The following is a 22,254-nucleotide window of genomic DNA, read 5'->3' as shown; positions in this document are numbered from 1 at the left end:
GTGGTACTAACGATTGCTATTGAATATTCTTCCAGAGTGGTTTAGAACTACCTACAGCTAGTACTAAAGGCAGTCGTCACAGCTCTAGATCTCCTTCACAGACTTCACTGTTATCAGCAAGGTAAGTGGAAGGCGAAAAAACCCATCTCCTTCCATACAACTCTCATGGCTTCCAGCCTAAGTGAACCCAGCACCTGCACATTTCCGCAGCTGTGGGATCTGCCAGTGCCAGTGCTCTCCTCTGCGTTACCTGCCTTCCTATGTCAGTGTCACATACGCAGGAAACAGCCAGCAGAGCCAGACTCTTTCCTTCTGACTTCTGCCTGGTGTTATCATTTCCATTTTGGTGTAGAGTGCTTTGTGACTCCCAGCTATTTCAGTAGAATAAAGCAGGGTGAAATTTTGGAGGTTACATCTAGCATGGTCAACCCTGAGTAGGGGGAAATTTATTAAACCATAAATGGGCAACTTGTCTTTACAGACATATAGAGTAAGACTTTTATGATTAAAACCCATTGTTAAATCTTAAGTAGTCAGACTTTTATGATGCTTTATTTTGCTAAGAAGGAAATTATTCTTTACTTCTGCAGTTTAGTTTTATCCAGAATTCTATAATCAGGTAGACATTTAGTCAACATCCTTGTGCTTTAACAAAATAAAAATTATTAATGATCATTCTAATTTTAAAATTTCCAATCTCCTACATTTACCAAGTTAGAGATGTCACAAAGGGGCTTCCCAAAAGATAGTGTTTAAAAACATAAACACCCCACTTTCTTTGTAAACATGATGAGCAGCCACTTGAACATCCCAGTACTTTCATATAAATATATATATTTTAAAAACTTAGCATTTAGAATTGTATGGCTAGTTATATTTTTCAAATGGACCCACCACTCTATCCGATCAGTAGGCCCCCTCACTTTCTTCTCGTCAGCTTAAATTACATAACCTATCATTTTAGTCACTCTTGCCGGCACTCAAATTCCCATGCCCGTTTTTGTTCTTTTATGTTTGATAAATTTTGCCAACTTTTAATACCTAATGATTCTACCTTTAAATTGATTATAATGAAAGCACTTTTCATATAGAAATATGTTGAACTGTTTTTTCTACTGGCTTGAAACCTTGTTACCGTTCTTTTCCTTTTTAAACTAATTTCTTCATATTATTAATGGTCATGCTTTTAAAATTTATTATTAGCATTATTAATAGTATATCTTTTTTGATTCTTTAATTACTTGTGGGATTATGGCATCTTTTGCCACTAATAAGGGGGTTTCTGCTAAAATATAAATTTTGAATTAACTTTTCAGTAATTCTGGTTTTATTCTAGGTCATCTAAAAGTACAAGTACTTCTGCTTCTCAGACTTCGATTAAAGTATTAGAGCTGAACTTCCCAGCCTCTCCACTAATTGGCAGCACTTCTAGACCAACTAGTGCTAGCAGTGGCTCCAGTAATGGTAAAAGCAAAAAAAGCACCAAATAAACATTTTAATCTCTTTTTTGAACAAGTTGTAAACGCAAAAACAAAAATCTCATAATTTTAAAATAGTATATCCCACTCTATGCTTTTGGGTGCCGTACATTGGTATAGAGGTCTACTGAAATAGTGTTAGAGGTGTGAAATGACCAGACAAAAGTTTTATCCAGTGGAAAATATAAAACTGTTAAAAATAATTTCTAAGAGTCATTGTACTATATAGAGTTTATATTATTATTAAAATTCTCTTTTACCCTAGAAGATCTTGAAGTTAGCTTTTATTAAAAGAAACATATTTTCTTTGTGGGAAGAAATTTGTTGTTTCTTCTTTTAGCATAATTTAAAAATTCTTAGCCAAAAAATAGCATTATCTTCCCTCAGCAGGAAAATGATTGGTAGGAAAGAGAACCACTATATAGCAATGAGTGCAGCTTAAATTTCTAAAGTAGTCTACTGATCTTGAAAGAAGTTACACAAAGATTTTGCTCTCAAGATGCAGCCAAGAATGTATTTTTAAGATTTCCCTGATTTAATAAACAACTTCAAGACAGCTAGGTGTGACTTGACTTGCAATAGGAATTTCATTAATTTGCAGTGAAGGTAGGCAACCAGATTAAGAATTAGTTATTCTAGTCAATACTTTTATTACATATGCCCAACACTTGGAACTCTTGGAACAGAGTGTGAAGTATGACTATGTTATAAAATTGGTTTTCAAATAGATGTATCAGAATCTATGTACTTAAATAAGTACTGTCTCTTTCAATCTTTGGGAACAAATATTTGTTATGACAGCTGTCATTCTTTAGAACTGTCATTTGCAATTCCTTCTGAAAGGCAGGAGTGGTGTAAACCTGTTTCTCCTGATCATTATTTGAGTATTTTATTATTACTATTTTTAGAAATAGCCAGCAAAAGGCATGGCCAAGTCCAATGAATAAGATGGGTAAAAAGCTGAATTTTTTTGGTAAAACATTGTTCTGATGAGTGAGATTTATTTTATAAGACCTAAAAATTGATTAATCTTATGGTCACTTTGAATGTTCACTAAAGTTCTTATTTTCCACCCTACAGTACTTTGTAAACTACTTGGAAGTTGAAATATTAAACACTGTATTTAACGCATCTATGAAACACTGAAGGGATTATGTCTTACTAGTTCTGTGACCTTGGGAAAGTTACTTCTCTATGCTTTCTTCCTCATTTATAATATAGAGACAGTAAGAGTTACCTCTATCAAGTTTATTAAAATAATCAGGTATTATATATAAAATGCACAGGGCCTGACACGTAAGAATTGCACAATAACTTCTACCTATTACTGAGTCACCAACCAGTCTAGCACAGTATTTGTGGAATGGTTAGGTTCTCAGGCCAGCATACAAGCCTGCATTTAACTCTTAAAGTAACATCTCCAACCTCAGTGTAATGTTAAATGGTTAGACAATGGATCAACCCCGTTATCTCCAAATGCGGAGTCATCTTAACATTCACCTGTTGTGTTAGAAAGTCATCTACTTATGGAAACCAAGATACAGCCTGGGTATGTACAAACTATAGACATAATGATGTTAAGGGGAAAAAAAATTGCTTAAGATACCAGTAGGGATTCTTAATAAGTAAATCCCTACCCCCCTTTTTTTTCTGTGATGGGTTTCTTTTATGTTTACGATTAATATGTCCTGGGAAAGCAGCTTTGGGGAAGATGCAATTTCTAAATTTAGGCAGGCTGTTATGTAAGTTACTATCCTAATTTTTTTGTACCTGAATCTAACAGTAAACCACAAAGATGCTTTGGAAAATGACAATGCTGGTTGACAGTGATGCTCAGAGATTTTATTAAAGTGTATGTAAAATTCTGAAGCTGTACTACAAATTCCTAAAGGTCAAGGGGTATGTCAAGAGACAGTTTCCACTCTTTAAAAACACCACTATGTAGGACTAGGTTGGGATGATACCAGAGCTATTAATACACAGAAAGAACTGGAGATTCCCTTCAGATCAATTTGTTGGTGCAAAGACTGATGCCCAAGTGACTGATTTCTACTGCTATCATCTACTGTTTTTGACCAGAATTTCTTTTTCTGTTCCATTGCAAAACAAATTTTAGCTTTTTTATTAGGCTCCCATCACTGAAGTCTAAAGGTTTCAAATAGTACACATCCAGTTGCACTTAAAAGTTTTGGTATTTTACTGTTGGCAAGAACTGCAAGACAGAACAAGGACTAAGTGTCTTCTTCCTCTAACATTCTCTCACTTAGACCTTTGTAGATGGATACTCATATCCCCCAACCCACCCATCCAGTGTCATCATGAGTTGGAAAGATTCTAAAACCAAGTGTAAACACCTATGACTTCTATTTTTCTCTCTCTCTATCCCTATCTATACTGTTTTCAATAATCTGGGGAAGATCCGTATGATACAAGTTCCTTTCTTCTTCAGCTCTACTTGCTGAAATTTATCCTGAGCAAAACGTGGCTCTGTCAGCTAGTAATTTATTCAGACTCTGAGAAAGGAGGCATCAGGGGAGAGGTGTTAAGGAAGAAAAGCGGAAATGCAGGGCAGCTCTAGGCTATTTAAAAACATCCCAGTGCCTTCCCAAATGGACATGAGCAATATTAGGACAGTTTTCTGGTTTCCTATCCCTTAGTGGAAAAGCAGGTTTATAGTGTGCTTCTCTAGCTGTTTTTGCTAACAGGATTCTTTCCTACTCCGATTTATTCTTGCCTGGAATGTAGTCTCTTAGGGTCTTGCCAATAGTTAAAGAAATTTTTTAGGGCTATACTGCTAGTAAGAAGGGAGAAGAAAAAGAAAAATGAGCAAAATGGGCCCCTATTCAACTTTCATGGCTTTATTCCTAAGAAACTTGTTAAACAGTCGGTACACAAACCATTTGAATTAAATGAGGCTTTAGAGGTCAATTAGACAAGACAGACAACCTGTCTACTATTTTAAAGTTATGCAAAAAACTTAATATTTAAACAAAAGACTATAAAATGGTACTTAAGAAATATTCAAATGTATCTTTTAAAAGCCAAGGGATTTTAATTTGACAGGAGAATGAAGTAATTTTGATAAAAACGATCCAAGTGTTCAATGCACAAATTTAATTTTCTCTCAAACAGCAGGATAAGGTGGACCCCCAAAATTCTCATACATAATGAAGAAACACTACTTTGAGAGTTATCTTTAGGTGAAGAAGTTTAAATCATCTGAGTAAGAAATACTGTACATAAACATACTCATGAAAAGCCTAAAAAATCAAGCTGTTAAAAGGGGACCTACAACTGAAACAAATATACGTTGAGAATAGCTATAAAAGGCATCTGATTTCTGCAATCTCTACAAATAAAATAACCTTAGGAGCAGAGACTTCTGCACCAGACTGTTATAACTACAAGACTCAAAATTTTTATTAAAAGCCTTTAGTGTAATGGTGCTGATCCCCTTGGCATATTAATTTTTTGGCTTATTTCCTTTTTCTTTCTCAAATGCAGCTATCTGATTAAATATATTGAGTAAATTTTGAGGTAAATTTTTTTTAACTCCACTTTCTGAATGCTGTTTGCTATTTAGTCCCTCTTCTGGAACCTCTGTTTTATCCTCCTCATAATTACCTTCTCTTTCATATTCTCCTTGATTTTTATTTAGTTGATATCTTTGCTCATGTCTACTGAAGTCACGTGATCCAGTGTAAGTGTATTTTTTATATTTTTCAACTGACTTCCAAGAGTAGTCCGAGCTTGCTGGTGAAGTGGAACATCTCATGGAACCAGGCTCCCACCTTCTATAGTGCTCTTTTCTTCCTTCTATCTCTTTTTCAAATCTTCTGTAACCATAAATTTTCATCTTGTCCTCTGAATTCCTATAGGACTCTGAGGAATCTCTTCTACTAGAAAAATGTCTTTCGGATTTATATGGCTTTTCTGTTTTGCTACTACCTGCCTGAGTTTTAGAGCTATTATAGAAATCTCTTGGATCTTCAGACCTACCTCCAAAATCATCCGGAATTTCAACTGAAGATGAAGAGAGAGGGCATCTATCTTTCTCTTTTACCTGTTTCTTTTGATATGGTAACCTATCCTGCTTTTCCAGTAGTTTTTCCACTTCTTGTTTTTGGTTAAGAAAAGATGCTGAAGTATTGGCTGGGACGGGGAAGCACTCATCTTTCTTATTCTGATCTACCTGATTTGAGGATGACTTAGCTGAATGCCTTTTGGAACTTCGAGAAGACTCTGAGCGGTTCCTCTTATGTTTCTTATGCCTTTTGTGACCAGAAGAGGAAGAGGATGATGAAGAAGAAACTGATTCATCAGCAGAAGAAACACTTGATGAAGAAGAAGTTGATTTTCTTCTTTTTTTCTTTAGCCTAAAAAAATGTAGTTAACTCATCAGATATGTTGAGTATAAAATGTTTAATTATCCATAAAGATTTTAGTTCTGTTCTAACGATTTCATAAAAGCTATGCCTTAGATAAGGAATTATTATAATAATCTTAGTTACTACAGAATCCAAGTTTATCATTACTCATGGGTTTTGGGGAAAAAATACTTGTGTAGACAGTTGTCACTGTAAACAAATCCATCATTTCTGAAAGACACAGTGACACTTCTAATATTACCTTAAAAACTTAAGACCATCTGAACACATAAAGGAGAGAACTGAAGTTTTATATTTGACCACCTCTGGTTCATAGTTTCTCCACCTCAGCACTATTAAAATTTTTGGCCGAATAATTTTTTGCTAGGAGGGTAGGGTGGTGTTGGGGGACTCCTACATCACTGTAGTTGAGCAGCATCTTTGTCCTCTACCCACGAGATGCCAGTAGCACTCTACGAGCTATGACAACCAAAAATGTCCCCTAGGGGACAAAACCGCTCCTAGTTGAGAACTACTGCTCTAGTTCTAAAACATTTCTACCTACAATACAGATAATTAAAATAACTTATTATATATATATATATATATTTTTTTAATTTTATTTATTTTTTTAACAAGAGGTACTGGTTTTAGATTAAACCCAAGACCTCATGCATGCCAAGTATACACTATACCACTGAGCTATAACCTCCCCCACTAAAATAACTTACTATATATTTTAATTATAAGGTTATTTATTTTGCAGAATTCTAGCCTTAGACTCCACTTTGCATTATCTCTTTTATAAAAAAATTTGTGGTGTACACATACTTGCTAAGAATTACTGATTATGACTTGAAGCACTTTTATTTTTTTACTTACTTTACCTCCCATATGGCACTTTGGTTCAACTCAGTACTTGCTTTAAGTTAAAGAATACTGAATATCATAGTTTACCTTTTCTCCTCTTTTAAGAGCTTACGCAACTTTTCTGCACTTGTTTCTATTTTCTTTGTTTTCTGCTTTTCTTCCTTTTCAGCTTGTTTTTCTCTTAATTCCAAAGATTTCTTTTAGAACCCAGATATCGGAAAAAACCACACGTTAAAAATAGCAGAATATATAAAACCCAGTTTTCAAAAGACCGCCCCCCAACCAGAAACCGAATGTAGTATATCCAAATCACCATTCATCCAGCATTAAACAAATATTTTTAACATATAAAAATTAATCACACAGGTGTTTGGCATTAATCATTGGAACAGCCAGAACAGAATTGAGGACCATATTGCAGTTGGTATTCCATGAAAAAAGGGGAAGCCATTGCATTGGTACCCATGACCCAGAATGCACGAAAGAGAAAAGAATAAAATACACAAAAATTAAAAAAAAATTAAAATTTAAACAGGACACAAAGTTTATAAATAAAATTCAAATAAAGAAATTCCATTAAGGTGAATTGAGGAAGGAATCACCACGTTCAAATACAAACCATTTAAAAAATAGCACAGCCCAGGTGGATGCATGATTACATAAGAAATCATTTTCCAGTTTGAGGATGGGGATGAGCAGCACCAGATGTCACAGACACAGCAGCAATGGTCCAATTCAGAAGAAAATGCATGAGAAAACATCATCATCAGTATTACAGGAAAAGACAATCTAAAATATTTCTCAAAAAAGGTTTTTATAATTAGCTCAATTACAGTAACAACCCTGAATTCTATAACCACCAGGAAAGCTCACAAGGACAGTTCTCAAAACCGCATACCAAATTTAGACAATGGGAATTTTCTCATGGGGTTATTTTTACTTTTGAGCATTAAAACTATGAAGCTATGTCAAACCCAATTAAGAAAACCTGGATCTGAAAAAATTCGTAATGCCTTAATTAAGTGATCTAGTCTAGTCTTCCCCAGAAGAAAGTTAAGTTTTGGTACTAATTTCAAATATCACTAAATTTCTAAGAGGAAATAAAGAATCACCTGCATATATTTATGAAGCTTCTGCAAAGCATCCTCTGCATCTTTAAAAGTTTCATCCAAAGCCAAAGCTTTCTTATAGTAACTTTCAGCATTTAAAAACTTTTCTTCTTCTTCTAACCTAAATTTGAAAGGAAAATTTAGCTTTTTTTTTTTTTTTTGGTAAAAATAAGAAGTCCTCAAATATGCATATGGGGCAGAGGATTGATTATATGAGAGAATTTATTAGGGAAAAACCATGTTTAACAAATTATTTTCCAAACTGAACAATACTTAATATGCTTATTGCCTTTTAATTTTTTTTGCAAAAAGACCATATAAAACCACATAAAACAGAAAAACAGAACTCATAGGTACAGAGAACAGATTGATGGTTGTCAGAGGTGGTAGTGGTGGTGATGGAGGGGTGGCCAAAATGGGTGAAGGTGGTCAAAAGGCATAAAATTCCAGTTAGAAGACAAAGTCCTGGGAATGTAATGTACAGCATGGTGACTATAGTTAATAATACTGTATTATTCTCAAAAGTTGCTAAGAGAATACTTCTTAAACGTTCTCATCACAAGAAAAAAATTGTTAACTATGTATGACAGATTTATTGTGAACTCTTCACAATATATACATATATTGAATCATCATGCTGTACATAACCTGAAACTAATAAAATGTTATGTGGCAATTGTATCTCAATTAACCAACCAACCAAACAAGTAGGAAACCATTACTGGTAACTAAAGCCATGCTGTAGGTCAAGTATTGGCACTGAAGTATACAGGACATGAAAATACATGATCAACTGAGGTCCTGTGTAAACTTAGTATGATCTTGATTTAGCCCAGAATTATACAGACTGACTTTTTCTAGTAATTTACAAAGAATTTTCTACAGAAAATTTTCCCCCAAAATTGCACTGTTAAAAGTTGGAAATACCAAGGCACATATGTATATCACAACCAGCCTATAGACAGAATAATTATTAGATGATGCTCACAAGTCTCTGCTGTGAAAAGTCAGAATTAGAAAGTTTGGAAACAGAGCTGTGAAAGGATTTTGCAAAATAGTTTCAGTTTTTAGAAAGAAGGAAAAAGTAATTATTGTAAAACAAATTAAAAAAAAAACAGTGGCTTCAATGTGATCACTTCTGTGTCAGATTGGATGAGGGGAATAAGGGACCAGTCAAAGATGATTAACATTTCTGGCTTGGATAACAGAATAGATGGCATTGCCATTCACTCAGCTAAAAAAACATCAATATGTGAATAATAAGACAACCATATCTAAGTAGGTACTTGCTATGTATCTAGTGAGAAAGTGAAAAGCTGTTCCAGTCACTTAGGTCCAAGTAGAAATTCGTATCGGTTAAAAACAAGTATTACAAAATTTCATTAACATGGAATTCTGGAATGATCATACAAATTGGAATGGTCAGGCAAATTCATGAAACAGAAAAGAGATGATTCTATTTTAAAAAGTAGTGAAAACATGCTATTAACTATAAACTGGCCTTTAATTATTAAAACTGGTTATTACCAAATTATTTATATTTGAAGTATTATGTTTCTTCAAAACATTTTATGAATTAGACTAGTCTGTTACTCATTAAATATTTACGATACAACTACTATGCCAAGTATTATGCCAGCATCTTGGGATAGTAACATAGGTTATAGGGTTTGTTTTTAATGTTTTGCTCTTCCATTTAATCTAAGTTTGTGGTTTTACTAGACAAAATAGAACAAATAAGCTGAATACAACAGTGACAACTTATTCACAATTAACTATAGAGTTCTAAATTTATATTTCAGGCATTATATTACTAGAATGATGGAATGAATAAGAAATTAAATTTCTTCCTATTAAAACAAAAACTTCTAGTGCATGTCTAAGAAAAGAATATTTACCTAACTGCTTGTACCTTTACTCTTCTATTTCTACATAACAAGAATTAATATTCAGAACAGTGAACTCAAGACACTAAAATATCTCCAATCATAAAGAATCTAAGTAATAAGGAAGGAAAAAAGGACTAAGAAAACATTTTCAACCAAAATTTAAACTAAGGGTATCCGAATTAAGTTGAGTTAAAGATGCTATTTCCTTACATTAAGTTCAAGATTTTATAATAGTTGGTTGAAATATTAGATCCCTACTATTGAACAAAATCTGACACTTACTGCCCTCCTCTTTCTACAAGTGTCTGGCAGAGGTATTTTCTTGCATTCCTGTGAGTTGGACAGTTTTCCAATGCAAGCTCAAAATCTTCTATTGCTTTGTTCAGACTTCCTTTTGTTGCATATCTATAGATATGAAAAAAATTAGAGGAATTCATCTTGTAAGCTATTCATAAATCTTGTACACATTTATGTTGTAAATAATCCTTAAAACCCATGACCCACTTACAATGCTCCACGAGCTACCAATGCTTCCACATTTTGTTTGTCTATTTCCAGAGCCTTATTGTATTCATTCATAGCATCCACATGGCGTCCAACCTTAAAATAATCAACTCCAATCTTCACACTAAAAAGATATTTGTCAAGCAAACGTAAATATTTCACAGACTATCCAAACAAAATGTTACCATGGATAAATTTTTAAAGCATATCAAATTTAGTTAATATTTAGTCTTCGATATTCTCAATATAACTAAAAGCATTCTGTCTTTGGATAATTTTATAACAAATATTTATGAAATCCAGATACCAGTATACTAATTCCTTTTTAAAAAAAAATGTTGGCTAAAACTTAAATTTTTAAAGTTTATGACATAACACCATTTACACCTGTAAAATAGCTAATGTCAAAAAGGTTATCAATTTGAATTCATTTATAAACAAATTTGGTCTTAATGATGACACAAGCATGCTTGCCTTACTCGATGCTTGCCTTAGACTAGATAACACAACTGTGGAAAGACAAAGTTTTCATACCATTTTAAAGCCCAAGATGCAGACTGTTTCTTTCTTAATGCAGAAGCAAAATCGTCTTCAGAGAAATTTTTGCTATTAAAGAAAACAAAAGTCAAACTGTAAATGCTTTTTTGGGTAACTATATTTCACTCTGCCCAGACAAATGAAAACTCAACACTAAAAAATGAATCCCAAACAAGAAACTGGTATTCCATTTACAAAGCAAAATTCCTGAACCCTCAGGAATGACTATTACTGTTAAATAGTATTTTTCTTAAGCATACACACAAAACTGATGAATTTTCTGCATCTTTCTTCACATCTTGTAAGTTTTTTCTGCATCCTCTTGGTCACATGATACACATCAAGCAGTGTTAAAATACTCCATTCCAGAAGGAGATAGATCACCTAGTTCCTTCAAACTTTGGCATATTGCTGCTGTCTGGCTTAGGATAATCAAAACTGTCCCTCAGTTTTGTAGCTTTTGACCTCAGCACTCATCTCACCACTTAATAGAATAATGCTTATTTACTATACCTCTGGAGGCCTCTCATTAAAGATGGTGGGTTGGATTCATCGATTCCTAGTTTTCCTAGAAGGAATTCAACTACTCCTGGATTAACAAATCCCAGGGAACTCTGCATGATATTCTCATAGGATTCCAAAGAATTGCTATTTAGTTCAACGCTTCTCCTTGAGAAAAAAAGAAAAAAAATGTATGATTAACACAATTAGCATGTCCCACTTCTACTCAAGAACTAACATTATCACATAGAGTTTAAATACTCAGACCATTTTTGTACATGAAGGTGTGGCATTATTATGATTTGATTCCTTTTATCAAGTTTGAAGAAATTAAAAGATTGTAAAAATAAAACAAGCATATTTTGAAGTAAGGGAAAGTAAGATTCTACTTTCTTGTTAGAAATTGGACAAAATTTGTTATTTTTAGCCAAGAAACAGTTTTGCAATTAACTTGTTGAGACAATGTGAATAAATTACCTGTAGTACAAAGGAAGTTCTTCAGAACTAATTACACCTAATTTAATACCAGACAGGTATGGTGGAAGAGATGAGCTATACAGAGATACTGCAAGCTTTTCATGATATCTGTCAATATCCTTGATTCCAGCTTTGAAAATAAGAAAATTAAGTTGATTAAAAGGCAATGCAAACTAAAATGACAACTGTCACTTTTTACTAACATGATAAAACTGATCACCTCGAATGATGTCACCAGTTTGATAATATGATAAAGGATCGCCGTGGTTACTGAGAGAAGGTACATCTCTTAATGGACACAGAGCCTGAAATGAGAAGTATTTTAAAACACCAGACATTCCATTCTTTGGTAGGAAGTGTCTTCTTTTATTCTAGTTGTTCAGTAGAAACAGCAAATAGTTGACAGGAACATTAAGGAAACAACTAGCACCCTAAAGTCTAAATTTAAATAAGGATTTTAATAATTTCTGTGCCCAGACACAATAAAACAATGGTTCTGTTCAAAAACTAACATCTCATGAAATTTGCAATTAGTTTTAGGAACCAAATGTAAGTATGGATTATGAAACAAAAAGATATTTTATGCTTGTTAAATATAAAACTAAAATTTGTCCAGAAAGCACGATAGTTCCAATGAAAATGAAATGTGAATTCTCCAGAGTTTAGATCTGTTATCCAGTTTGTGATACCTTCTGCTTTTCTTCCCTTTTCATCTGCCTTTTATATTATCAAATCTTTTAAAGTGACATGTTGAACCTTTTACATTAAAGTGACATATTACTTCAAATTCAGGTCTATTCATCTTGGGCAAAGTATCTCATTATAATGTACAAATTACTTAATTACTGTAAATATATAAATAGGACAGGAATTTGTTTCTAAATTATCCACATGCAAGTATCTAATGCTGAATACTAAGTAATTGAAGATGTGTTCAGCAACCTCAGGCTACCAGTCAATCTTACCACGTCCATTGATATCTCTTGGAGCATTTGTTTTAAAAATGATCCCATGGCTGCCAACCAAAGGTACCAAAAAACCCCCAAAACTAGAAATGGTGGAGGAAACTATAAATAACTCTATTACTACTAATTTTTTAAAAAGAAAAGGTGCTTTATTTCTCTCCAATTAACACTTAATTCTCAAAACTATGTCTGCAGGGTACACTTAATTACAACTGATGCAAAGACATAATTCTTTCATTGAGATGACACTTTATCAAAAAACAGAAACAACTGGAAAGTGAGTAACTTACTGTGATTTCTAAGTGGGATATATCTCTCATGATGCCACTGCCTAAGCAAATCAACACCATGAAAAACCCAAATTCCCGAATGGAACTAATTCTTCCAATCACTATATCACCACGCTCAATATCTCGGAAAAATAGCTCTCTCCGGTCCATACTGGGTATCTCCATGAATTGCTCTAAAGGTGGCATGACTGCATAATGATCTGAAAAATAATTAACAAAATTACTAACAATAGCTTCCTGTTCTGCTTTCTGAAGTGCTGTTAAACCAAACCGCAGTCAAAAGATTTTAAGACTAAACTCACCTTCATTGTCTTCATTAACTTCAGAAGCTGTAGGTACATCTGATTTCCAGGAAAGTGCAAAAAGCAGATCCGCTTTTTTGGAAATGAATTTTTGTATTTCAATGTTGTCAACTCTCTTCTCTTTTCTTAAAAAGAAACAGAATTTATGAAAACTGGTTTATCTGCAAGACTTTTTAGTACGTCCAAGCTTCTGCTCACGGCTTTCATCGCCCGAACGGGTCCATTCTAAGCTCTTGGGCGTAAATCCGGCCGTACATCCTCCAGGAAAAAGTTTTAACCAGGGATTCCCTCATTCGCCAGTTTGTAGGTGGAGGGCGGGGAAACTTAAAAAGTGCCACCCGCGCAATTCCAAATAGGAACACCCGAGGGATTTTAGCTAAAGAATCCGCATCTTTGCTACGCACTACCAGATTTAAAAAATTCAGCCCGCATCCCGCACTGCCCTCACACCAGGAGGGCGGACCCCTCCTCCATCCTGCCCTCCGAACCAGCGCCGCAGTCCTCACGTGCTCACGGCCACCGCTCGGCTCCTTCAGGACTCAGGACGCTGCGGTAGTGGAGCCAAGAGCTGCATCCCCTCCCCCGTCTCGCAGCGGCGCCGCCGTCCCATTACCTGCCCTGTAACTGCTGCTGGGACGGCGGGCCCCGGGCAGGTTCGGCCACCGACCCCAGGAGACTCCGGAAGTGCGAATTGTCCTGCTGTTCGCTGCGGAGCAGGGAGAGCAATGACGGCCCGTGGAAATTCAGTGACTGCCGCAGAAGGTCCCGGTCCATGGTTGAAGATTGCCGGGCCCAGTCCAATGACTGATGGGCTGCCAGCCTCCCGTTCCGTACCCTCTACTTCAGCCGGGTGGTCCCAGCCTGGAAGCCGCCGGAAGCACACATCACAGACGCTAACAGACTGGCCTCCCGGAAGTGTTCTGGGGCCGCCCCCAGCGGCGCCGCCTCGGAGCTCTGCCTCGGTCTCGCGAAGTTGAGCGAGACTACGGAGGCCGGGAGGATTGGGCCCGGCTTTTCCGGAGCTAAGGGCCAACTGCGGCTTTGAGGTAGCGATTCTTGTGGCAAGCTTGGTTTTTAAAACTTCTGTGGTGATGTTACATTGAAATGGCCCAGCTCTTATCTGTGGTAAATAATAGCTCATACTCTTATTTAGTGAGGTGCTTCTAAGTGCCAGTGTTAGGATGAGAACCTCAAACGGGTTGCCAAGTTTCCTTCCTTGAAGTATTCGCTGGATAAATTACTTTCTATGCGTCAGGCATAACCACGTTAAAACGACTGCTCAGGGAGATTTTCTGGTAGGCTAAAGGGCAGAAAAATGAAGGACACTAACATTTATTAAGCACTGAAGTTGCGTTCTCCATCTGTACCCCGTTCACTATTAGTGACTTTAGAGTTGAAACCAGAATGGCGTTAACGCCTAGATATGTGCATGTATACATTCTTTTTTATTTCAAGTGGTTTCTCAAAATTTATGGCCCACAAGGTCTACTTACAGTTGTGTACTCGAAAGTCAGTATACTGTACTTCTGGGTAATTCAAGTGATTTTCAAAGGTAGTTGTGACTTAGGCTCTCCCCCGCCCCTTACATACTGGCTTGAGAACCTCACCTCTGTACCTTACAGTACTCTCATTTTAGAGATTGAGGAAACAGGCCCAGAGACTCCCAATAAATTACTCAATGTCACCCAGCTGGGTGACAACCTAGGTCTGAAAAGATCCTCACCAGCAGAGTTGCTGGAGAGAGTATTTTTATCATATAGAAGGCTTAAGTTACACTTACATTGAGATAAGGTGGCTTGGTCTTATTACAGTATGTTAAAAAAAATCTGTACTACTTAAAAAAGGGTAGTTCAGTATAGTCCTCTTGAACAAAAATAAAAAGCTGTAGTTATTCTGCCTCCTCTCCAGCTATGTCTATTTGGGGAGATCAGTTTGCCCTTCAGTGTCTCACCACCTGAATAGAAGACCCAGCCAGAATATAGTGAATGCCTTCACAGTATTTTGTGAAAAATCCAGGCAAATAGGTAAACAGTTTACTAAGACTTGAGAAAATGCAATAAAGAAAAATAAGTTAAAAAAGTAATAAATGTTAAGCCTTTAGGGGCACATCAGGAAAGTTTAATCAGTGGTACAGACTGATTTGTGTTAAGCTATGCAACTCTAGAGAATTTCTGTTATTAGGAAAGAGGGTGCTGACACTGAAAAGAAAAGCTGACCACTAAAAATGAACTATATATATGGACATTTTAGTTAATATATTATTAATGATCTAATTATCTCTGGAGGGACTGAGAAGCTAGTGTCTGAGCCAGATGCCAGACAGTGGCAGTTGGAGAATGCCACCTTGTGATGTCCTTCTTCAGTAGCAGTGTGCCTTCATCACTATGGGATCTAGCTACTCTTTCCTAATTCCAACACCAAAGTAACCTTCAACCACCCCATATCTTGAACATCTAAAGTTGCTGTGGTTTAGCCATGAAAATAGGAGAAAGTAGCTGCTTTTAGAAGGTAAGCGGTGTTCATCAAGAGTGACATTTATTGGAAGCTAGCAGTATACACAGTAGTGACAGAAAATAAAATTCAAGCAGCTGTAATCAAAACTCAGGCAGGTGTTTTCTATCTTTGATTAGTGCTGGCCTGGAGGTAGTGATAGTAGCTAAGTGCCAGAAGCCACACTGTTCTTCACTTTTCAAATACCTCTCCCACAGCAGGGAATTGAGCCCTTTCTGATTACAGTTGTATTTGAATTCATTTTCTCCTGGGATAGACCCTTTGACTTTGAAGGGGACAGAGCACTGAATTTTTGAGGTAGGACTGGAGGGAGTGAGGAGAGAAAGTGAGGGAACTAGTTTTGCTTCTTATTTTGGAGAAACCAGTCCCACACTTGGGGTTTCTCAAGGTGGACATAGAAAGAGAAAACTTTTTTTTTTCACTTCTTACTTTAATTTTTTGGTTGCTGGCTTGAGCTTTAAAAATATTTTTTAAATGTTTTCAAAATAATTTTTCCACATTAAGCAGTATGAATGATAAAGTGAATATATAGGAGAGGAAAAGGGCAGGGCGTCCAAGACAATCAGATCTTTAGGATCCGCATCCTGGGCCTATTTTTACTGTGACATCAAATTCTGTTTCTAAATAAATAAATATGTACATCTTTTAACAAATGCTTTCTAGGCCCTGGAGATATAAAGGTGAAAAAAACACCTGTTTTTTCCGTGGCACACAGTTCAATGAGGAGTAGATATAAGAAGAAACAGATATGGCACAGTGGTAAGTACTATTGTTGTGGACACCTACTACGTGTCTGCTTAGCTCCCTTTTTTTTCCCCCAGGGGATGAGGTAGTGGGAATTGATGAATGTAAGAGAGGAGAGGAGGGGGTAAAGTATGTGCATTTCAGGATGAGGGAGCAATATAATTAAAGAAGTAGAGATGTGAAAAAACAAGATGCTTCCTGGAGACTGCAAGACTGAAACTGAGGTAGGTAGGGATGTTTTAGTTATGGACATTTTAATTATATGTGTCATTTCAGGTAGGTTATATAGATTGGTGGGAAGAGATCCTTTGTCGCCTCTGTGTGACTGTATACACACACACACACACACACACACACACACACACACACACACGAAGATTAAATGCCTGATTTATTTAGCAAGGAACGCAAAAACTTAACTCAACCAAGGCAGCCACATGAAGGAGAAGCAGCAGCATATCACAAAGTAGCTTTTCTTGGATCCTCCAGTTTTTCCAATATAACATGTGTATCTGCAAGTGACACTGTGTGCAAAAGGTAAAGTATCTGGATCTCAGAAACTTGTATATTACCATTTGGAAAGGATTTACACAAATAATCTATGACTGAATAAGAAATATCTGTAGACAGGTTCTTTCTAGCTCTTGACTCTAATGGAAACAATTTCAGCAAAGCCTATCCTCATCTGGGGTTAAGGATGGGATCAAATTCCACCTTGAGTGAATTTATAGTTTGGAACCAAAAGAATCTCGACCAACTAGTCTTTGCTCTAGTTTCTTCTCTAACATTTAAAAAATGAATAAACAGATATACGGAGCTTAATAATTTGTTCAAAAACTAACTTTAGAATCCATACTATCTTTCTGTCTATCCAGTATACTTTTTACCATGCCATACAGTTTAGAGGGTCAACTGAAACCATGCTCCTTAAGGATGTGGTTTATAAATATATATGCATGGAACTTATGTTATTCAAGAGCTATCTATTAATATCCAAAGATAACCTTGAATCTTTTTTCTTATAGTAGAGCTACTTGGTTTCACTCATAAGCACATGGTGCAAGAGATTTAGATTACATCTTTGCTACCATATAAGGTTGTTAGCTTTGTTCTTTTCAGAGTTCCATTCTAAGAGAAACGTTGCCAATCTAATATTTAACCACTTGAGGGTGCTATAAGATCGTTGTGGATATCAAATTTTCTACCCTTCACCAGAAAACCAACTGCAATTAAACAAAGAGTCAGGGATGGGAAATTTTTACCTATCACATAGAGTCATTTTAAGATAGTTGAGTCTCTAACACCTCCATTTTTCAGTTACTGGTAAATGTTATGAGGATATTATTTTAATGTAAGTCAGTTCATATCTCATTGTCTAAGATTGATTAGCTCAGTAATTTTGAATTACTTTTTCCAAGAGGAAAAGATCATTGACTTCAGTTCCAATCTGGGCTGGTTAGATTGAGCAGACCTACAGGTGAATACTGCACAACTCCAGGGCAAGGTGGTAGTGGGGGTGTTGGTGCATTTAGAATCCATACACGATCTATGTGGCACTCCCAGAGATGTGCAATGCTAGACCATACACGGTGGCCACCTGCAGTGCTATTCTCGGCCAGCCATTTGTCCATGTTTGTCTTTGTTTGCAAAAAGGACCTGGAAATAGAATGAAGATGTTTAAGAACAAATCCATCACTGTTGTTGGGAAAAAAAAACAGTTTAAAGATGTGTGCGATACTCGCAGGGAATAGGTCAGTATGCTTACCTTCAGACGCTTTGTCATGACTGCCTTTTAAATCTTTTTAGATGAAAACATACACACATACAATCACACACACTTCTGAGATTCTCATTTTGTGGCAGTTTCTCAAAATACTATGCAAGGGAACATGTCTGGATTGTAACCAAGAAAAACTGACAGTTCAATTGATGCTGAATATATAGTATTCCTTGTCAGATACATTCCGGGTTGGTTTGATATCCATTTTTAATGCAGCTTGGACGTTCCTTTGAAAAAGAGTAATTGATCATCTTTTAATTATTAAACAATAACTCCCTTTTATTTTATTGATGGCAACACCGAAGAAGAATTTCAGAGACTAGAAATGTATTATTGCTTTAGTATATTGCCCCCCTTAATAGAATCCATTGGAAGAGCCAGCATATCTGAGTAAAGATTTAACTTTGGTCTTGCTCACTTTAGGTATGACATCTTATTATTGGTAGATATAAAGTGGTCAAATTTCTGAATGCAATTAATTGAATGAATGAATTCATCTAGTAAATATGTTTTGAGGATTAGACACTGCTTTAGATGTTAGGGATATAATAGTGAAAAAATACACCAAAATTCTGCCTTTATGGAGGTCACATTCTGGTGGAGGGAGACAGATAATGAGCAATAAACATAATAAGTAAATGTAGTATAAAGTTAAATCAGGGGTAAGGGCACTGGAAGTACAGAGGGGTGGGTATAATCCTTTTAAATACAATGGTCAGGGCAGGTCACATTAAGTAGATGACATTTGAGCAAAGACTTGAAGGAATTAGTCATTCAGCTTATTTGGGAGAAAAGAGTTCCAGGTAGTGGGACCAGCTAGTACAACGGCCCTAAGGCAGGTAGGTACTTGGTGTGTTGGGAACAGCAAGGAAGACAGTGTGGCAGGAAAAGGGTGAGCACAGAGGTGCAGGGTTTGTAGGCTATTGGTAGAACTGGCTTTTACACTTAATGAAACAGGAGTCACTTCAGGGTTTTAAAGCAGAAAGGCACAATATGACTTTCATTATAAAAGGATCATTTTGGCTGCCATATAGGCTGGAGTTAACTACCTATTGCTCATAATGAGAAGGAGAATGTTTCATAGAAGGCTGTCTTTTATTTCTTAGGAAACATAATTTCATTTCAAAATTTACCCATCATTGCGTAGAATGAGAATATGAAGTTTCAATGGCTGCAAGATTAAGAGTGTGAGCAACTATTACCATGAGGTAGGGGGTTATCATAGTGGAAACAGTTTAGCCCAGGAGTCCTGGTTGTGTTTTGGGAGCAGACCATCTAATCTCCTAAGCCTCTCTTGTCACCTTTAAAACTAAGGATTTTGATACAATGAACTTTGAGATCTAAGCCTTAACATTCTCTGTTCTATGATTAAAATAGTCCAAGTGCTAAAACTGCATGTCTCTCTTTAAGCCACTGTTTCTTTTCCTGTGAAATAGGTAGGAAGTTCTTTTCCTATCACATTGCATTGCTGATAAGTGGGGTTCCTACTGTGGATAGTCTCTTTAAATGGATGAGATTCTCTAGTTCCAACTGGTTGTGGATAGAAAAGAGACCACCCACAGAAGTCACAGAGAGACATTGTTGGTCAGTCTGAGGAAGTCTAGGTGTGGTAGTTCCATGAGGTAGTCATTGCATTGGGAGATCCTGTGTTTCAAGTGTAGAAATGCAAGTCAGGCTTGGCAGACTGATGCACACTAACCAAACTAATGAGACACTGATGTAGAAACCACATTGTTGATGTTTAATGGTGAAATATAAATATCATGTGCACCAGAACCTCATATGGAGTATCAGTATATTCCCCCATGAGAAGCCAGCTTTAGTCAGAAGAAGTTTGTTTGTGAGCCTGGAATTGTAGCAAAAGCAGTCTGTCAGGTGATGTTAGTGAGTAATTCCATCAAACTACATAATCTTATGCATTCATTTCCTCTATATGAGTATTTCTGCTAAGACTATCAGATACTCTGCTCACCTAGCACCCTTCCTTCTCTCTCTCCCCTCCTCCTCTCCTTATGTATATATTTTATAGTCTCCACATATATAATATATATATGCTATATTCTCCATGTATATCAATTAGAGTTGCTGTTTTTGAAGCAGTTTTCAAATTTTTTTTTAGCCTTTTTTGAAATGGAAGCCCAATATGCAAACAAATAACAGCAGAACTGTCTTTGTTGGCATATTGACAAGAAGATATTGAGCAACCTATTAACACCTCCCCCACCCTCCCTATCCTGTCATGGCTGCAGAGGTACCTTTAAGGAATATCGCAGACTTGTTCACAGATTACTTCTTCAGGCAGGGTTCAATATCATTGATTATTTTTCACCTTAAGTTATAATCATATTCTAATCATTATTCTTTATGTCTATACTGTAGTCACTCTGGAATTGTATATTTCTCAAACTCTCTAGCCACACACACACTTTGTCTTCTGCTGGTAGCCGCTGCCAAAGATGGTGACTCTTGTGCATTACGCTTTAATTCTTCCTGGTTTCACTTTCTGAGAAAGTAATTGGATTTCCAAGTTCAGGAGGGCTCCATTCTTTGCTCCAATAAATTTACTATGAAGTTCTTTATGATCTCTCATTTTCAACCCTTTCCATTGTCATCCAGCTTCAACCACATAGATTTTCTGATATTTTCTAAATGCTCTAAGTTTTCCCCACTTCAGAGCTTTTGTACATGCTGTGCCCTTACTTTCCTTTATTTTATTTTTACCTTCAGGTCTCAGCTTAAAGGTGACCTCTTATCTCTCACAACACTCCATTTATTGCCATCATAGCAGTTATCATAAATTATTTTTTTATTGATTATCTGTCTTCTCCACTAAAGTATAAGACCCATGAAGTCAGGGCCATGTCTGTCTTGTTCATGACTCTGTACTCAATAACTAGCTCAGTGTCTGGCACATAACATGTATTAATAAATATGTTTGAGTGAATGAGTGATGATATACAAATACTTACATGCAGATACCACACTCACTCAGGGTAAGGGATGGGATAGAGTATGTCATATATGTCGCATTTATGGCTGAACAAGGCTTAACTAGGTTGCAGGAATGGGAACTGGAAATAAACTGATTCTGGGCCATGGGACCATCTCTTGGCTTGGGAGGTAGTTATGGCAAACAAACATGTCATTTGGAAATTATAGCAACAGACTAAGGTGGTATTCCAAAGAAGTAGTTCATATTGTTGGTTCAACTTGGAATAAAAGGGCTTTCTGGACAGGTGCAGGGAACATAGTAACTGGACACCCCAGAAGTAGGTGGGTTGATTTATAAGAAAACTTTAAAGGAGTTTTTTTTCCCTTTAGCTCAATTATGAGTTGAATGATGTGATAGCTAAAAAAGCAAATGTAATTTTCTCTCCTCCTGCCTTTATATTTTTCTTCTCCTGGGTTTACATTTGGTTTTTGTTTTTTATCTTGTATTAATATTTGTTGATTTCATTGTATCTGTGACAAAGGATCATCTCTCTAAGGTATGACTAGGAATAATCTCTCTGCAGTATTTTGTGCATATAGGACAAATGTCTGCATACTTGTTATATTAGTCAAGGTTTTCCAGAGAAACAGAACCAGTAGGATGTGTGTATATATATATAGAAAGAGATTTATTTTAAGGAATTGGCTCATGTGATTATGGAGGCTGGCAAGTCCAAAATCTGCAGGGTGGGCTGGCAGGAAGAGCTGAGGTTGCAGTTCTAATCTGAAGGCCATCTGCTGGCAGAATTCCCTCTTGCTTGAAGAAGGTCAGTCTATTAAGCTTATTCTGGCCTTCAGCTAATTGGATGAGACCCACCCACATTATGGACAGCATTTGGCTTTACCTGAAATCCACCAATTTAAATGTCAAGTTCATCCCAAAACACCCTCACAGAAAACATTCAGAATAATTTTTGCCCACAGGTCCAGGCGCCATGG

At 36.2% G+C, this 22,254-nt stretch overlaps 3 protein-coding genes across 23 annotated transcripts in view; 2 read left to right on the top strand and 1 right to left on the bottom strand.

Moving 5' to 3' along the window:
- Nucleotides 1-3,347, top strand: part of CCDC39 (coiled-coil domain 39 molecular ruler complex subunit) — a 61,304-nt gene extending 57,957 nt beyond the window's left edge. For 3 of the 4 annotated variants that reach the window (XM_006210639.4, XM_072961529.1, XM_072961531.1), the window contains 2 exons: nt 36-121; nt 1,337-3,347. In XM_006210639.4, coding sequence (XP_006210701.1) covers nt 36-121; nt 1,337-1,490 — 240 coding nt within the window. In that variant the 3' untranslated portion in view covers nt 1,491-3,347. Of the gene's footprint in view, nt 1-35; nt 122-1,336 lie in introns of those variants that run through there. The other variant, XR_012072830.1, reaches the window with a different exon arrangement.
- A 973-nt stretch (nt 3,348-4,320) lies between these two features.
- TTC14 (tetratricopeptide repeat domain 14) lies at nt 4,321-14,207 on the bottom strand. 4 transcript variants are annotated; one of them, XM_006210638.4, is made up of 12 exons: nt 13,903-14,081; nt 13,290-13,414; nt 12,988-13,187; nt 11,953-12,037; nt 11,733-11,862; nt 11,268-11,423; nt 10,752-10,823; nt 10,222-10,341; nt 9,996-10,118; nt 7,828-7,945; nt 6,803-6,912; nt 4,321-5,854 (listed from the first exon to the last, which is right to left on the bottom strand). In XM_006210638.4, exons 1-12 carry the CDS (start codon nt 14,061-14,063, stop codon nt 4,942-4,944), a joined length of 2,313 nt encoding a protein of 770 aa, XP_006210700.1. In that variant the 5' UTR covers nt 14,064-14,081; the 3' UTR covers nt 4,321-4,941. The 4 variants fall into 4 exon arrangements, 2 of the variants coding, with proteins under 2 accessions (XP_006210700.1, XP_072817652.1); XR_012072835.1 differs by having other exon boundaries at nt 5,719-5,854; nt 6,803-6,895; nt 13,903-14,207; XR_012072832.1 differs by lacking the exon at nt 4,321-5,854 and having other exon boundaries at nt 6,802-6,912; nt 7,335-7,945; nt 13,903-14,207.
- A 33-nt stretch (nt 14,208-14,240) lies between these two features.
- The window catches only part of PEX5L (peroxisomal biogenesis factor 5 like), a 622,944-nt gene continuing 614,930 nt past the window's right edge, over nt 14,241-22,254 (top strand). For 12 of the 15 annotated variants that reach the window (XM_072961590.1, XM_072961582.1, XM_072961619.1 and 9 more), the window contains exons 1-2: nt 14,241-14,335; nt 16,464-16,559. The gene's annotated coding sequence lies outside the window, so the exon portion shown is untranslated. Of the gene's footprint in view, nt 14,415-15,244; nt 15,314-15,770; nt 15,798-16,463; nt 16,560-22,254 lie in introns of those variants that run through there. The other 3 variants (XM_072961571.1, XM_072961599.1, XM_072961594.1) reach the window with 3 other exon arrangements.

The sequence above is a fragment of the Vicugna pacos genome, chromosome 1, assembly GCF_048564905.1.
Source record: "Vicugna pacos chromosome 1, VicPac4, whole genome shotgun sequence".
Lineage (NCBI taxonomy): Eukaryota > Metazoa > Chordata > Mammalia > Artiodactyla > Camelidae > Vicugna > Vicugna pacos.
Note: the sequence above shows the minus strand (reverse complement) of the source record. Positions and strands in the feature narration are given on the sequence as shown.

Excerpts from the sequence above, each read along its gene's own strand:
- TTC14 (XM_006210638.4), bottom strand. The coding sequence starts at position 14,063 with ATGGACCGGGACCTTCTGCGGCAGTCACTGAATTTCCACGGGCCGTCA. Across the intron at positions 13,188-13,289 it reads AGTTAATGAAGACAATGAAG|ATCATTATGCAGTCATGCCA; the intron begins GTGAGTTTAGTC and ends ATTATTTTTCAG. Across the intron at positions 10,824-11,267 it reads TTAATGAGAGGCCTCCAGAG|CAAAAATTTCTCTGAAGACG; the intron begins GTATAGTAAATA and ends TTTCTTTAATAG.